This window comes from Rutidosis leptorrhynchoides, chromosome 6, assembly GCF_046630445.1.
Source record: "Rutidosis leptorrhynchoides isolate AG116_Rl617_1_P2 chromosome 6, CSIRO_AGI_Rlap_v1, whole genome shotgun sequence".
NCBI lineage: Eukaryota > Viridiplantae > Streptophyta > Magnoliopsida > Asterales > Asteraceae > Rutidosis > Rutidosis leptorrhynchoides.
Window position 1 is genome coordinate 38,117,183 of NC_092338.1, and position 18,188 is coordinate 38,135,370.

The 18,188-nt window shown below is 37.9% G+C and overlaps 2 protein-coding genes across 2 annotated transcripts; both read left to right on the plus strand.

The window, feature by feature from the left end:
* The first annotated feature begins 996 nt into the window (after nucleotides 1–996).
* LOC139853558 (uncharacterized) lies at nucleotides 997–15,679 on the plus strand. The gene is made up of 4 exons (XM_071842944.1): nucleotides 997–1,942; nucleotides 4,278–5,426; nucleotides 14,197–14,667; nucleotides 15,291–15,679. The coding sequence occupies exons 1-4, from the start codon at nucleotides 997–999 to the stop codon at nucleotides 15,677–15,679; spliced, it is 2,955 nt and encodes a 984-aa protein (XP_071699045.1).
* Nucleotides 15,680–16,774: 1,095 nt separating this feature from the next.
* Nucleotides 16,775–17,791, plus strand: LOC139853559 (uncharacterized). Its single transcript, XM_071842945.1, has one exon. It carries the CDS (start codon nucleotides 16,775–16,777, stop codon nucleotides 17,789–17,791), a length of 1,017 nt encoding a protein of 338 aa, XP_071699046.1.
* The last annotated feature ends 397 nt before the right edge of the window (nucleotides 17,792–18,188 follow it).

Below are 18,188 nucleotides of genomic sequence, written 5' to 3' on the forward strand. Positions count from 1 at the left end.
TCTTACACATACATCTCTACTATCACCACATTGTTCCATTCCCCAACACTACCTTTTGTATAATACGTAGTAAATCATATAAATAAATAATACATACGGGGTTACATATTTCATTTGATTAATTCAATTCAGTTTTAATTTAACCATTAATGCGGACATGATTTGATTAATTCGGTTTTATTATCATCATCCATACCTTTATATATATGTATATTATCTATGCGAGTCACTAGATATATATGTATATATACGTCATCTTCACCAATCATGATATAATAAGTAAACATTCATACATTCTTCATGCATGATCCAAAGTGCATATTTCACCACCTCTTCCCTAGCTACCCTACTTTTTCATTCAAAGTAGAATAAAACCCCTTGATTAAAGAAAGCTAAAGGGTGATTTTGTTACTTTAAAGTCTACAGATAGAGAGAATCAACTTGATAATTCCTCCTAATCTCAAAACACCAACTTTTACCAAAACCAAACGTACCATTATCCAAACAAGTGTACAACCTTTGATCAACAACGTACTACTTTTAACGCACATTGAAATGCTCTATAAACAATATGAAATTACCTCTATGAAACTTTATATTTCTGTTATATACAAGGGCTGTCTCTATTCTTTTTTCTTCACCCTTTACTCTCTCTTATTTCACATTTAGTTAAAGAAGGTATTGATAGCTACAGATATTACCAATTCCATTTCTTCTTTTTTTTCATTTCTCACCACTTTTAGAAACAAAAGAAAACAAATAAAGGGTAAAAGGAAGGGTTTAGCTTCTACCTTGAATTTCAAGACACTCTTTGAAGATGTTTGATTCTTTGACAGTTTGACCCTTCAAGTTAATCAGATTCCTTTAACTTTTTCCAATCCTTTTCAAAAAACCCAATTTAATTCCATCCAATAAATCCTTTTGTTTCTTCTACAAATCCATCCAAACTAATTCACCATAAACCATCTTTAACAAACAAAAAAACACCCACCAAAAATGTTGTCTTTGTTTGTCATAATCACAACACTATGTTTCTCAATTCCTTCCTCTGTTTCCACTGATTTTGATGCCTTAGTCACACTCAAACAAGGCTTTGATTCCATTCCTTTTGCTTTAAATACATGGAATTCCTCTAGCCCTACTTCTATTTGTTTATGGGTTGGAATTAAATGCTTCCAAAACAGAGTAATTTCACTAAATTTGTCAAATATGAGAATTCAAGGCTCTGTTTCCCCTGTTTTTTCATCTCTGGATCATCTCACCGAGCTTACTCTAGACGGAAACGACTTCATCGGAGAATTCAATCCCTCAAACTTAACTTCTATTCGATTCATAAACATTTCGAATAACGCATTTAGTGGTGGCTTGGATTGGAATTACTTAAGCTTACCAAATCTAGAAGTTCTTGATGTCTACAACAATAATTTTTCATTTCCCCTGCCTACTGAAATCGCAAGCCTTAAAAAGCTTAAGCATTTTGATTTAGGTGGGAATTACTTTTATGGTAAAATCCCCAAAATCTACGGTAACTTAGCAACATTGGAGTACTTATCACTAGCAGAAAATGATCTACATGGAAAGATTCATGTACAATTGGGTAATCTAACAAACTTAAAAGAGATTTACTTGGGTTATTACAATGTTTTTGAAGGTGGTATCCCCAAAGAGTTTGGAAATTTAGTTAGTCTAATTCACATGGATCTTTCATCATGTGAACTAGACGGACCAATTCCACCCGAACTCGGAAATTTGAATTCCCTTGACACCATTTACCTTCATATTAATCGCCTTTCGGGACCAATTCCGAAACAACTTGGAAACCTAACAACTTTAACGTATCTTGATCTTTCTGCCAATGCACTTTCAGGCGAAATTCCGATTGAGTTTGCGAATCTTAAGCAACTGAAGCTTTTGAATGTTTTCATGAATAGATTACATGGGTGTGTTGGGAAATTACGGTTTCACTAATTCCCACCACCCAGCCCAACAATAATAGTAAAGAAATAAGAACAATACACAACACAAGATTTAACGTGGAAACTCCAAAACAGGAGAAAAACCACCGGCCCCCAAAGAGAGAAATACACTATATCACAAATTGTTACAATGATATAGACGATTCTCTTAAGCCAACTACACTCTCCAAAATATTTAACTAATACAACTCTCAAACAAGGGTAAGAAAGAAAGAAATAATCAAATACTTAAAGTGTATTGATTGGTGCGATTTGGAATGAAGACTTATCCCCTCTTATATAACCAAGTCACTCACCCCTCACATCTTCCTCCCACCAATGTGGGATAAACATATCTTCTACTAGCCAAAATAAACCAACAAATCTCCACCTTTTGGATAGAAGAAGATAACCATGCTTCCACATTGCAAGGATAACCGATGTAGACGCTTCCTCGACGACAACTTCAAGATCATCATCTTCATGCCGTTGACATTATCTCCCAAGAGACAAAACTTGCATCTTCATCGAACATTGTCTAAACCGACAATCATTGTCATCACAAACAATCATAACTCTTAACAAGAATTATCATACTCCACCATTAAGAGTATACCACTTAGAATATCACATTCCAAGCATTTCACCTCGGCACATGTTGTTGAACAACCAGCTGAAACTTTATGGTGCAACTTCCTTGTTTGGCTTTCCCGAAAGTCCCATCAGCTACAACATCAGTTTCCACCACACAACCTGCATAAATGCCAAACCAATGCCCATGTGTAATTGTGGAACCGTTAACGAACATCCCTTTCCACGGTGGCGCGGACACACCATGAGGATGACGTGACTTCAGAGGAATTCGTCACTCTCCGTAACAACGGAGACAATGTTAGCGTCTTTGGAGCCATTTGCCGGATTAGCTCCACCGGGACAATTAACCCTTACATGTCCAGTCTTCCCGCACTTCCAGCATGTCAGATTCTTTCTAGAGTTTCTCTTCTGCCTATCCGAACACAACACTATCGTATCTCCTGATGACGAGACCCTGTTACCTTCCAGTCTTTTCTCCTCGGATAGGAGCTTGCTAGTAACGTCTTCAAACTTCAGAGTTTTCTTCCCATACATCAAAATTGGTTTCATGTGTTCATAAGACGATGATAAAGATAATATCAACCTCAAAGCTTTATCTTCATCATCCGTTTTAACTCCAATAGCCTCCAGTTCTGAAACAATACCGTTAAGAATACTTAGATGATCTGAAATCTTTGAACCCCCATCCATACGCAGAGTATGAAATTGTTCTTTAAGACACAACCGATTTGGGATGCTCTTGCCCTGGTACAACTGCTCTAGTTTAACCCAAAGCTCCTTTGCCGTTGATAACCCGTGCACATTTGCAAGCACGTTCTTTGCAAGACACAAACGAATCGCACTTGCTGCCCTCAAATCCATATCATCCCATTCTTCTTCATCGAACTTACTGCTAGAATCACTGCCAGGAACAAGGGTGGGTTTACCCTTCAAAGCCTTGTGTAAACCGGACTGAATCAACACATCCTTGACTTGAACCTGCCATAAGCCAAAATTGATCATCCCATCAAATTTCTCTACATTAAACCTCATTGGACTGAACTTCGACATCGTATCCGTATCCTATAGACAACACTTTCTCTGATTTTGCTCACGTTTCGAATAGCCAAAAGATGTAGCAGGTAGCCAAGACCCTTTAAATCGGAAATCCACAACTCGCCACTAACAAATCCAACTATTACTACGAATCAGAAAAAATATTGTCTAATCAGATACCCTATACGATCAATAGAACTCATTTCTGATGTGGACGATCCACTCCCGTGGCAACCACAGAGCATACTCCGACTCCTATAACCGAGACCCCCGTCAAACCTGACGCTCTGATACCAGTTGTTGGGAAATTACGGTCTCACTAATTCCCACCACCCAGCCCAACAATAATAGTAAAGAAATAAGAACAATACACAACACAAGATTTAACGTGGAAACTCCAAAACAGGAGAAAAACCACCGGCCCCCAAAGAGAGAAATACACTATATCACAAATTGTTACAATGATATAGACGACTCTCTTAAGCCAACTACACTCTCCAAAATATTTAACTAATACAACTCTCAAACAAGGGTAAGAAAGAAAGAAATAATCAAATACTTAACTTGTATTGATTGGTGCGATTTGGAATGAAGACTTAGCCCCTCTTATATAACCAAGTCACTCACCCCTCACATCTTCCTCCCACCAATGTGGGATAAACATATCTTCTACTAGCCAAAATAAACCAACAGGGTCAATACCGAATTTTGTAGCAGAGTATACGGAACTCGAAACTCTTGGTCTTTGGAGCAATAATTTCACGGGTGTGATTCCTGAGAATCTTGGTCGGAATCAGAATCTTCGTGAGCTCGATTTTTCGTCTAATAAGCTCACGGGGACTATTCCTCGTGATCTTTGTGCTTCTAAACAGTTAAGAATTGTGATTCTATTGAAGAATTTCTTGTTTGGTTCGGTTCCAGATGATTTGGGCTCGTGTTCGAGTCTAGTTAGAGTGAGATTAGGTGAGAATTACTTGAATGGTAGCATTCCTGATGGTTTGATTTACTTGCCAGAGTTGAATTTATTAGAGCTGCAAAATAATTACTTGTCGGGTAATTTATCCGAATATCAAAATTCTTCTTCAAGGCTGGTTAAGTTAATTCAGCTTAATTTATCAAACAATCAACTTTCGGGGTCTTTACCGGTTTCACTTTCAAATTTCTCTTCCCTCCAAATCTTTTTAATTGCCGGGAATAGATTATCAGGCCTAATCCCTACAACTATTGGACAACTCCGTCAAGTTTCAAATCTCGATTTAAGTGAGAATTCCTTGTCCGGGAAAATCCCACCCGATATTGGAAATTGTATCCATCTCACCTATCTTGATTTGAGCCAGAATAATCTTTCTGGCTTCATTCCACACGAAATTTCAAATATCCGAATTTTAAATTATTTAAATGTTTCGAGAAATCACTTGAATGATTCTATTCCTAAGTCTATTGAAACGATGAGAAGTCTCACAGTTGCTGATTTTTCGTTCAACAACCTCGCAGGTGAGCTACCCGAAACCGGCCAGTTTTCATTTTTTAATGCCTCTTCCTTCGCGGGTAATCCTCTACTTTGTGGTCAGTTATTAAACAGGTCTTGCAATGTTAGCGGAATCACGAATTCCGCTAACAAAAAGTCAGGAAGGTTCAAGTTGATATTGGTACTCAGTCTCCTTATATGCTCTCTTGTATTTTCTATTGTTGCGGTGTTAAAAGCTAGATCATTTAGAAAATCGGGTTTACACATTTGGGAGATGACATCCTTCCAAAAGCTTGAGTTTACAGTTTTTGACGTTTTTGAATGTATTAAAGACGGTAACGTGATAGGAAGAGGTGGAGCTGGAATCGTCTACCAAGGTGAATGTAACATCCCGCATTTTTCCGTTAAATTATTTTAACGCCCGTCTTTTTCTTTTTAAATAATACCCTTCATATCTAGATTCGTATCCTTTGTTAAGTAACATTTTAAATATTCTCGTTATCGGATTTTTAATATCTCCCGTACTTCCGTGTAATTTAAAATAATTCGTTTGGTCAATTCACGCACCCGCAACCGAACGCGAGGGACTAGTTTCGCCATTGGAGCAAAGATGTGACTAGCTTGACTAGTCAACACCCACCTCCCCATTTTCCTTTTCATTTTCATTTCCATTTTCTTTCTATACTTTCCAATTTTCTCTCAAACACCACTACAAAGAATCATCATCTAAATTCGGATTTGGAAGCTTCAACCAAAACAAAATACATATTTGGAATCCTCTCTTCATCCTCTTCAATTTGATACCAACTTCATCTCATTTGGGTAACTTTCTAAAATCACTAATTTTATGTGTTCTTGAGATTTTTGAGTTATAAAGTTGTTAATTAGTGTCTATGGCTCATTGTGATGTCGTGTATGTAATTTGTATGCTCGATTCGTTGTTTTTGGTGTAACTAGTTCAATATGAAAATTACTTGCTAAATCCTTGATTTTGGATGATCAAATGTTGTTAGATTGTTAAAGTGCATGTTTTAAAAGTTTTACTAGTATCATTAGCTTCATTTTGATGTATAGGTTGATTAAGGAAACTCCAAGAACATGATTAGTGATTTTGTGAACTTGGATTAGGGTTTGATAAGCTTTAGATGAACTTTTGATGCACCAAATGCTATGAAATATTGTAGATAAGAATTTTGTTGCAATGTGTGTATGATTACCTTCGAAACGGCATATCATACATGTAAATTGGTTGCCCGAATCATAAAATGCGTTTTAGAACTTGAAACTTTGATTATGAACGTTTAATGCGGTTTTTGGTTGTTGTTAGTGATGAATTGCTTGATGAAATGTGCTTAGTTGTTTTCCTTGTCAAATTACCTTTCTAATGATATAGGTTATGCGTTTTAAGTGTTTTCGGTGCATGAAATGTGTTATATTGTATTTTGGTTCGTGACTTGGACCATTTTTCTGCAAACTGCATGATTCCCAGGTATTGCGCGCCGTGCATTTACCCGCGCGCCGCGCAGAATCAGAGATCCCAGATGTTTGCCTTCTTGGTTGAGTTCTGACCAGAAATTGCACTTGGGTGCGCGCCGCGCAACCCAGTGCGCGCCGCGCAAAAGCCCCAGGCCACTCTCTTTTGTTTTTAAATGTCACAAAAATGTTTCCGCTTAACTAAAACTCCGTTTAACATGAAACTTGACTATTAGGCTCTTATATGACTTCTCGTCTTGGGAAAATTGTCGGATACCCGACTCGACCCCGTTGACTTTGACTTTGACCAAGTTTGACTTTTAGTCAAACTTAACCAAACGATTATACAATCGTTCTAACATACTTAACTACTTGTATCGTGCATGAAACTTGACAAATTGATTCACATGCTATATTAATCGAGTCGTAACGAGCCATAGGACTAATTGAACATCTTTGACCGTTTGTGTTTACCGTTATTGATACAACCTATATGTTTAGGTCAAGACTAGCTCTGTCTTTGCACGCGTCTACTTGTTGAAGTACTTTATTAACTCTTGCACTCAAGGTGAGATCATAGTCCCACTTTTTACTCTTTTGAACTTACTTTTGGGATGAGAAAACATAAACGATTCTTTTGAACTAAGTGAACACAAGAACGGGAAAACAAACATTCTACATACGAGTTTAGAACGAAAATCCTCAATCCGATTATCATTAGTTACATCAGATGGTGTAAGCGAGAACTTATGTTATATGGCCATATGGGTTTGACAACCCTCATCTTTGACGGTTCGCTACCGTTTACGGATGAAATATATTTTCGAGAATCAGTGTTTGTTCTAGCACTATTGATGGGGTATTCAACGGACGGAATGTTAAGTTTTGATAATTGGGTGCTCGTGAATATTAACTTTTAGAATGGGTTACTATTATTTCAACTTTGCAAACCTTGTGGTTCGACTTACTTACTTTTACTCACTTACTTACTTAAACCTATGATTTCACCAACGTTTTCGTTGACAGATTTCTATGTTTTTCTCAGGTCTTGCACGATATGTGATACATGCTTCCGCTCACTATTTGATACTTGCATTGGATGTCGAGTATACATGCATTACTTGGAGCGTCTTTTGACTTTACTTTAAACCGTGTCGCCTAGATTTCAAATGTACTTATAACCTTGTAACTTAACTTTTGGTTGAACAATTCTTGTAAACTTTGAAAACAATCTTTATTTTGAAATGAGGGTGACATATTTTGGTCAAACATTGTCATAAAGACTTATGACCAGGTAATGGGACCCACGTAGTCGACGCCGTCACTTGACGATTTGTCGGGGTCGCTACAAGTGGTATCAGAGCCTTGGTTGTAGGGATTTAGAGTTCATTTGTGTCCACCCCGAGTCATAGGGTACATAGGTGAATCTAGACTACAACCGGCATATAGACTGAAGTAGGAATTACTTGACTATTTGTGCATTTATACTCGAACTCTTCTATCATATCTAACTCGTATTCGATCTTGATCTTACGTTGATAAATTTTGTTGACGCGCCACCTTGACTTTATAAAGTAATGTTAAATGCACATGTAAATCAGGGTAATATAATTTCCGGGATTATATTACGGTGATTCACATGGACGTTCCGACATTATGACATAAAGAATTTAAGGCGAGTCAAGGAAAATTTTCTCTCTATCCTTATTCCATACTCCGGTTAGTATTGTTGAAAATACTAACCAACGATATCCTTGTGTCATGAAGGAACAATGGCTCACCAAGGTCAACACAATACTCCTCTCGAAACTCTAGAACAAGCTCTTCAACGAATGATAACCACCGCCGTGGGTACGGCCGTGGCCGATCACTTTTCTAACAACAACAATTATGGAGCCGGTAATTCAATCGAAGGTTGCTCCTACAAGAACTTCATGAAGTACAATCCTCCCACTTTCGATGGAACCGGGGGACCGGTTACTCTCACCCGATGGTTTGAACAAATGGAGACCGTTTTTAACACAAGCGGTTGTCGAGACCAAGATAAGGTCAAGTTTTCCACCCTCACTTTCACCGGCATTGCTCTCTCGTGGTGGAACACGTATGTACAATTGGTGGGAAGCGATGAAGCCCACACACTCTCTTGGACCGAATTAAGAGAAAGAATGATCACCGAATACTTTCCGCGCGACGAGACTCGAAGGCTCGAACAGGGTCTAAGGAATTTAAAAACGGTCGGAAATGACCTCGAAGCTTATAATCAACGGTTTACCGAACTAGTCTCAATGTGTCCAAATCTCATGACTCCCGAATCCCTAAGAGTCGAACTTTACATGGATGGCCTCCCTAAGAGCATTCAACACAAGGTAATGACATCTCAACCCACTAACCTACAAGAGGCTTTAACAATGGCCCGCCAAGCCTTAGAAACGGTGAATGAAATGGAAGCACCGGCACCAATGGTCGAGAACCACCCGAGTAACAACAAAAGAACATGGGAAGCCTCTCAATCAAGCAACCACAACAATAACAACAACCCCGCCAAGAAGCCTTTTACCTCCAACGACAAGAAAGGCTATGCCGGAAAACTACCTTTTTGTAACGAATGCCACAAGCATCACTTTGAAGGATGTGGCAGGTTTCGCCACCGGCGCCAAGGACCCGTCGCTCGAAAGATGCCCAACGCACACAGAACGGGTGCTTGCTTCGAATGTGGCCAACCGGGTCATTTTAGGAGTGCATGCCCAAATAAGAAAATCAACCCCAACGCACGCCGTTGAACTTTCGACATCAACACTTAGGATGCCCGAGACGACAATGGACTAGTCACGGGTACGTTTCTTCACAACGAACCACATATTTCATACTTATACGATTCGATTACCGCTAGACGTTTTACAACCGAGACTTTGACCTGTACTCTTTACATTCCACCTTTTTCCCTAGATACTACTTAGACGATTTAAGTGACTAACGGAAAAATATTGTGTGCCTATAAATATTATCGGAGGATATACGTTAAGAAATTGAACTCGACACCAATAGAACTAAGGAACTCAAAACCTATTCATTAAGGAGAAATTGTTGCCCTACATTTATGTATAGATTATTGTGAACTAAGAAATTTTCGGTTGGAAACCGATACCCTCTCCCTCGCATCCATGACCTCATGATTATTTGCACGAATCCCGTATGTTCCAAATCGACCTCCGTTCCGGTTATCATCAATTGGGGGTTAAGTGAGACGATGTCTCCTAAGCCACTTTCCGAACTCGCAACGTTAGTTGTAAATCTCTCTTAGTACCGTTTGATTTATTTAGGGCTCGCCCGTATCCATAAACCTCTTGAACCGCGTATGCAAATTCATATAGACTAATCTGTTATCGTATTTATAGATGACATCTTAACTTATTCAAGTAAAGAAGGAAAACGAACAACATCACCATCTTAAGCTCGAACTTTTGAGAAAAGAGCAACTCTATACCAAAGTCTCTGAGTGAGAATTTCTGTTGAACGAAGTCCAATTTTCTAGACCATGATGTTTATGGTCAGGTCGTTACAATCAATCTCGAAATCAAGCCACATGTAATCAGGAAACTCTCCCAACTCAGACTTATATTCGTAAAAATATTAGATCTCACCGGTTGTTACCGAAGATTCATTTCTGACTTTTCTCGTGTCACACGACTTTTAAACTCGTTAACTCACTAAGGAAAACTCTAAACCTCTCCGTGTTCGAACCTTGAGCGTGATTCTTCACACCAACATTTCTAGTTAAAATCGTATAGCAACAGATGGAACTCAAACATGGAAATATTTCTACTTGAACGCCGAAAGGCATACTCTCTCGACTCAAAAATCAACATAACTGAAATTCGTTATTTTGCACGAAGAATTCGAATACTAAATTGTGGATCCGATCAATTTTCTCGTCATCCCGTACCACACTACCTACCTCTGTTATTTCACCGTCACCGTCTGATATTACCGGGATTTAAGATAACACACAATCCAACGATACTTCACTCTTCTTTGACTTAACGCCCTTGCGTTGCTGATAATCGTCCAACCATTATTCAACCCCGAACTATACAATTACGCGTACTATCTCGTTTCTCTTTCAGACTTCATTTTTTTTTTTTTGAAAACTAGAGGCACGTTATGGCAACCTCGAGATGTAAGCTCATCCTATTCTAAGTCCTCGTTTCACTCCTATCTTTATCGCTCGCACTTCCGTTTAAGGGAACTCCTTGTAACATTTCTCCATGGATAGAGAAATTCCTCATATTACCTTAGTATTCGCCACGAGGGTGAATAGTCCTAACGAACATATTTTTTTTCGAACCCTAACTGACTTGTTCAAACATATCTTAAGAGATCCTATTCTAACACGGTGTACCATTGCCAATTACCTCGGATCAAAATACTCGTATCGCTTCTAGTTTTGCAAGAAACCTTGGAAACCCACTTAGACATGTGTACCGCGTATCTTCCACAACCCGACGAACCGAACAAACGAACGATTTACGTCTTGGAAAGACATGTCACAAACTCGTATTGTCACCTTTAGTACATCACTCTTACAACAGTAGTTACCACTCGTGTGTTCACGCGCACTTTCCGAAACCCTATATGACCGCTAATGTCATACCCCTGTTCATTTAACCAAAGCATCAACCACCGAAATCTGAACTCCATCAAGAAACAACAATTGAAATCATTCAAATCCGAGGAGGGCTCGAGACGATCCGTAGTCGCCAAAAGAGTTATACCAAACTTAGATGAAAACCTCACAAATCCCAGTGTGTAACCGCGTAATATTGAGAAACCGCACCTTGGAAAGGTGTAATCCATTTTGGGAAATCGAGAAAGGCTATAGCCGCAATATTGAACCTTTTGAAACCTTGGGGCGTATTGGAACCGCTTCCTACCGTTTAGAACTTCCGACTCAATTAAGTTTCCGTTTACCTTACATTTCGTGTAACAAACATAGAAACGTGTCCTGCGGAACAGGAACGTGCAATTCTTCTAAATGCACCAACTATTGAAGACAAACTTCTCTTCATAGGAAAACCAGTTGAAACCGGGGATCGTAAAAATCCAAATTCATGAGAACACTCAAGGACGTACCTTCACTTATTCATAGCATTGACATCTCCGGTCTCGAGTGAGAGGTATCGATTATTATTTCCAACTAAATTTCGGGACGAAATTTCTTTTGAGGTGTGGATAATGTAACATCCCGCATTTTTCCGTTAAATTATTTTAACGCCCGTCTTTTTCTTTTTAAATAATACCCTTCATATCTAGATTCGTATCCTTTGTTAAGTAACATTTTAAATATTCTCGTTATCGGATTTTTAATATCTCCCGTACTTCCGTGTAATTTAAAATAATTCGTTTGGTCAATTCACGCACCCGCAACCGAACGCGAGGGACTAGTTTCGCCATTGGAGCAAAGATGTGACTAGCTTGACTAGTCAACACCCACCTCCCCATTTTCCTTTTCATTTTCATTTCCATTTTCTTTCTATACTTTCCAATTTTCTCTCAAACACCACTACAAAGAATCATCATCTAAATTCGGATTTGGAAGCTTCAACCAAAACAAAATACATATTTGGAATCCTCTCTTCATCCTCTTCAATTTGATACCAACTTCATCTCATTTGGGTAACTTTCTAAAATCACTAATTTTATGTGTTCTTGAGATTTTTGAGTTATAAAGTTGTTAATTAGTGTCTATGGCTCATTGTGATGTCGTGTATGTAATTTGTATGCTCGATTCGTTGTTTTTGGTGTAACTAGTTCAATATGAAAATTACTTGCTAAATCCTTGATTTTGGATGATCAAATGTTGTTAGATTGTTAAAGTGCATGTTTTAAAAGTGTTACTAGTATCATTAGCTTCATTTTGATGTATAGGTTGATTAAGGAAACTCCAAGAACATGATTAGTGATTTTGTGAACTTGGATTAGGGTTTGATAAGCTTTAGATGAACTTTTGATGCACCAAATGCTATGAAATATTGTAGATAAGAATTTTGTTGCAATGTGTGTATGATTACCTTCGAAACGGCATATCATACATGTAAATTGGTTGCCCGAATCATAAAATGCGTTTTAGAACTTGAAACTTTGATTATGAACGTTTAATGCGGTTTTTGGTTGTTGTTAGTGATGAATTGCTTGATGAAATGTGCTTAGTTGTTTTCCTTGTCAAATTACCTTTCTAATGATATAGGTTATGCGTTTTAAGTGTTTTCGGTGCATGAAATGTGTTATATTGTATTTTGGTTCGTGACTTGGACCATTTTTCTGCAAACTGCATGATTCCCAGGTATTGCGCGCCGCGCATTTACCCGCGCGCCGCGCAGAATCAGAGATCCCAGATGTTTGCCTTCTTGGTTGAGTTCTGACCAGAAATTGCACTTGGGTGCGCGCCGCGCAACCCAGTGCGCGCCGCGCAAAAGCCCCAGGCCACTCTCTTTTGTTTTTAAATGTCACAAAAATGTTTCCGCTTAACTAAAACTCCGTTTAACATGAAACTTGACTATTAGGCTCTTATATGACTTCTCGTCTTGGGAAAATTGTCGGATACCCGACCCGACCCCGTTGACTTTGACTTTGACCAAGTTTGACTTTTAGTCAAACTTAACCAAACGATTATACAATCGTTCTAACATACTTAACTACTTGTATCGTGCATGAAACTTGACAAATTGATTCACATGCTATATTAATCGAGTCGTAACGAGCCATAGGACTAATTGAACATCTTTGACCGTTTGTGTTTACCGTTATTGATACAACCTATATGTTTAGGTCAAGACTAGCTCTGTCTTTGCACGCGTCTACTTGTTGAAGTACTTTATTAACTCTTGCACTCAAGGTGAGATCATAGTCCCACTTTTTACTCTTTTGAACTTACTTTTGGGATGAGAAAACATAAACGATTCTTTTGAACTAAGTGAACACAAGAACGGGAAAACAAACATTCTACATACGAGTTTAGAACGAAAATCCTCAATCCGATTATCATTAGTTACATCAGATGGTGTAAGCGAGAACTTATGTTATATGGCCATATGGGTTTGACAACCCTCATCTTTGACGGTTCGCTACCGTTTACGGATGAAATATATTTTCGAGAATCAGTGTTTGTTCTAGCACTATTGATGGGGTATTCAACGGACGGAATGTTAAGTTTTGATAATTGGGTGCTCGTGAATATTAACTTTTAGAATGGGTTACTATTATTTCAACTTTGCAAACCTTGTGGTTCGACTTACTTACTTTTACTCACTTACTTACTTAAACCTATGATTTCACCAACGTTTTCGTTGACAGATTTCTATGTTTTTCTCAGGTCTTGCACGATATGTGATACATGCTTCCGCTCACTATTTGATACTTGCATTGGATGTCGAGTATACATGCATTACTTGGAGCGTCTTTTGACTTTACTTTAAACCGTGTCGCCTAGATTTCAAATGTACTTATAACCTTGTAACTTAACTTTTGGTTGAACAATTCTTGTAAACTTTGAAAACAATCTTTATTTTGAAATGAGGGTGACATATTTTGGTCAAACATTGTCATAAAGACTTATGACCAGGTAATGGGACCCACGTAGTCGACGCCGTCACTTGACGATTTGTCGGGGTCGCTACAGTGAAATGCCAAACGGGACCGATATAGCAGTGAAAAAGCTTGTTGGGTTTGGAACCACAAGCCACGATCATGGTTTCAGAGCCGAGATCCGAACTTTAGGCAACATTCGTCACAGAAACATCGTTAGATTACTAGCATTTTGCTCGAACAAAGACACAAACCTTTTGGTCTACGAGTACATGCGAAACGGGAGTTTAGGTGAGGCGTTACACGCCAAACTAAAAAGCGGAACTCTCGGATGGAATTTAAGATATAAAATATCGATTGAAGCCGCTAGAGGGTTGTGCTACCTTCATCACGATTGTTCACCATTGATCGTTCATCGAGACCTGAAGTCGAATAACATTTTGTTGAATTTGAGCTACGAGGCTCACATAGCCGATTTTGGGCTCGCAAGGTACTTAGTTGATGGTGGTGCATCCGAATGTATGTCTGCAATCGCAGGGTCATACGGCTACATTGCTCCTGGTACGTTACATTTACTTAAATAAATAATACTACTCCGTATTACATAATTTAAACTTTGTATTAAAATAAATTTGATTTTTAATTTAACATATGGGGGGTCTAGGTGAAAGTAACATGTATGAAGCACCCGTGATTTGTGCAATAGATAATAGATAAATAATTATATACGTAGTATTTGTAGGTTACATGGCATGAGAATTTTATGGGGAAATGCACCGAATCATAGCTCACATGAAAATAGACGGTTGAGATCTATTTGGGTGAAAATCTGACACAAACCGCAACTCCCACAACACAAAATCTGATAACATATCCACGTCTCAATATACAGTTTCCTTTGTTGCTAGAGGTGACTGATATCCACGTCATTTTCCACGTACAAAAACAAATTTGTTGACCATTTAGTTGTGAAAGCTTACACCTTTTCTTACTCATTTATAATTATTTATCATGCAGCTTCTGATTTCGATAACTTTTATTTGAAACAACTCTGTTTGATATGTGTCGAGACTTTTATTTGTTATTTTAAAATTAAATACAAATGCTAGATTATGTTTGACAAAAAATTATGGTCATCTTTGAAGATAAAATATAGGAGTATTAATTTGTGTATGGTTTTGCAGAATATGCTTATACATTAAAAGTGAATGAAAAGAGTGATGTTTATAGTTTTGGTGTTGTGCTTCTTGAGCTTATTACTGGAAAACGTCCAGTGGGAGGATTCGACGATGGTGTAGATATTGTACAGTGGGCTAGAACGAAAACTGGAAGTCGTAAAGAAGAAGTTGATTGCATCATTGACCCAAGTCTAGTAAATGTTCCTCAAGATGAAGCAATGCACTTGTTCTTTATCGCAATGTTATGCATTCAAGAAAATAGTGTTGAAAGACCAACAATGAGAGAAGTTGTTCAAATGCTCTCCGAATACCCATTAGACTCTCTAGAGAATCAAACCTCTTCATCAAATGTTGCGTTTGATCAACCGAAAAAACTTGATAAAGATATGGTCTAGAGATATAGGATTTTGTTATTTTTTTGGTTAACTTTCCAAAATTGGCTTAGGTTTTGTAAAAAATTGTGGCATGCACACAGTTATCAAATTTCTCTTGTGTGCTTTATATATCATGAATTAGAACACACAAGTTGTGGGTAAATTAGTTAGTACACGTGGTTACAGAGGGTGAACTTTGAGTAGATATAAGAGAATCTATTGGTTTACATGAATGCATTGTATATATTTTTGAGTATATCTAATTTATATGCACCAACAACAACAACAACAAAACCTAGCTAATCCCACATATGTTCATTGTTTTTTCTAGTTTATATGCCATGTAAGATGATCAATTTAGTATTAATTCCCCCCTACTAAATTTGCATAGACAAATAACAAACATACAAAATATGACTAGATGAATGGTGAATTGCACCCGGTACCAAGTCTCGCGCTCGGGTGACTTAATGTGCATATATATATATATATATATATATATATATATATATATATATATATATATATATATATATATATATATATAAGAAGATCGTAAAGATCCGGTGGAACATACAAATGACAATGATTGAAATTGAAAGAGCTATATATATATATATATATATATATATATATATATATATATATATATATATATATATATATATATATATATATATATACATATATATATATATATATTAATATATTAATATTTTCGCCGGAAAAAAAAAAGAATATGGGCCATAAAAGTCCATCCGCTCGGCTGTTTCTTAAAGAAAACCCAGACCCTTTTAGAGCACTCCCAACGGGCTCCGACCTCACACTGTCATCACCTCCGCCCTGGAGGGCTCCGATGGCATTCATCCCGCCGTCGGCCGCCCTCAATCCTCTCTCCTGGTTCCGTGCTCTTGGATGTCGTGTGTATAATATTTTGAGGACGGGAATAAAGCATTTATTGATTATATTTATTTGTTTCAAACAGCTATAATGCCGTTGGTACTTTTTATTTTTATTTTTTTTCCAACCCCCACTATATATACCTCCATACCATTACACTACCACTTCATACAATCTCTACTTTTATATCAAAATATTTATTCAATTCCATTAAAAATGCCTAAAAAAATTATGGATGGTCTTACGAAAGATGCGCTAGATATTGCAAGTTCTAATTTCAATATTGCCGCATTCGATCTACTTGATCAGATAGATAAAGACGAAGAGGAAGAAGTCAATCAACCAATTCCAAGGGCGCCTCGAAGATTTATTCATAGAGACCGAGAGGGAATCGCGATGCGTTTATGGAATGATTATTTTTCCGAGAATCCCACTTTTCCCGGAGATTATTTTCGTCGCCGTTATAGGATGAGTCGACCATTGTTTATACGCATATGCCAAGGTATAATGAATTACTCTCAAGAACCTATTCCCGATTATTTTTTATATTTTCATCAAAAGCGGGATGCTACCGGGTTGTTGGGATTTAATGTTTTTCAAAAATGTACATCCGCAATACGCCAATTAGCATACGGTACTGCACCTGATGCTTTTGACGAGTACTTACATATGGGCCAACAAACATCATACGATTGTTTGAATAATTTTTGTAAGAGCGTGATTCACTTGTACGGTTCGAAGTATATGAGAAAACCGACTCCACAAGACGTAGCACGTCTTATATCCGCACATGCGGAATTACATGGTTTTCCGGGAATGTTGGGTAGCCTAGATTGTATGTATTGGGCATGGAAAAATTGTCCATATAAATATAAAGGTCATTATACTAGAGGCGGTCATGGCTATCCAACAATCATGTTAGAAGCTGTGGCATCTTATGATTTATGGATTTGGCACGCTTATTTTGGACCCGCTGGTTCAAACAACGACATCAATGTCCTTAATCAATCTGATTTATTTAACGAGTTACTTCAAGACACGGCTCCACCGTGTAATTTTTCGGTTAGTGGTTGTAATTTCAATAAAGGTTACTACCTAACCGATGGGATATATCCGGATTGGGCGACACTAGTTAAGTCTTTCAAAAGTCCACCTGACCGAAAATCGGCAAAATTTAAAAAATATCAAGAATCTGCCCGGAAAGAGATTGAACGCGCATTCGGTGTACTTTAAGGTCGATGGCAAATAATAAAAAACCCGTGGCGACAATTCTATGTCGAAAGAATCCGAAGAATTATGCACGCTTGTGTTATTTTGCATAATACGATCACCGAAGACAATGGACATGCAATGTGTTCACTTGAAGAGAATTACAAGCCAGCTCGTCGTCCAAATCGCTCAATCCAGGAAAGGGTTGAAGCACACATGCACATTAATAAAGAATTGCGAGATTCGTCCATTCATCATCTACTACGACAAAAGCTCATCGAACACATTTGGAATCTCCCGGCTAATTTCCGTGTTCGGCACGTTCCACATGCCCGAGCCGCTCCAGAAGCTGGAACTTTCAACACCGCCGAAGATGTTGAAGAAAGTGGGGACGAAAGCGAAGATGAAAATGAAAATGAAG

What these genes read in the sequence shown, in the direction of transcription:
- LOC139853558 (XM_071842944.1), top strand. Translation starts at nt 997, where the DNA reads ATGTTGTCTTTGTTTGTCATAATCACAACACTATGTTTCTCAATTCCT. An exon ending in TGGAGCTGGAATCGTCTACC is followed by an intron (nt 5,427 to 14,196) that starts AAGGTGAATGTA and finishes GTCGGGGTCGCT; the next exon opens with ACAGTGAAATGCCAAACGGG. An exon ending in ATACGGCTACATTGCTCCTG is followed by an intron (nt 14,668 to 15,290) that starts GTACGTTACATT and finishes ATGGTTTTGCAG; the next exon opens with AATATGCTTATACATTAAAA.
- LOC139853559 (XM_071842945.1), top strand. Translation starts at nt 16,775, where the DNA reads ATGCCTAAAAAAATTATGGATGGTCTTACGAAAGATGCGCTAGATATT.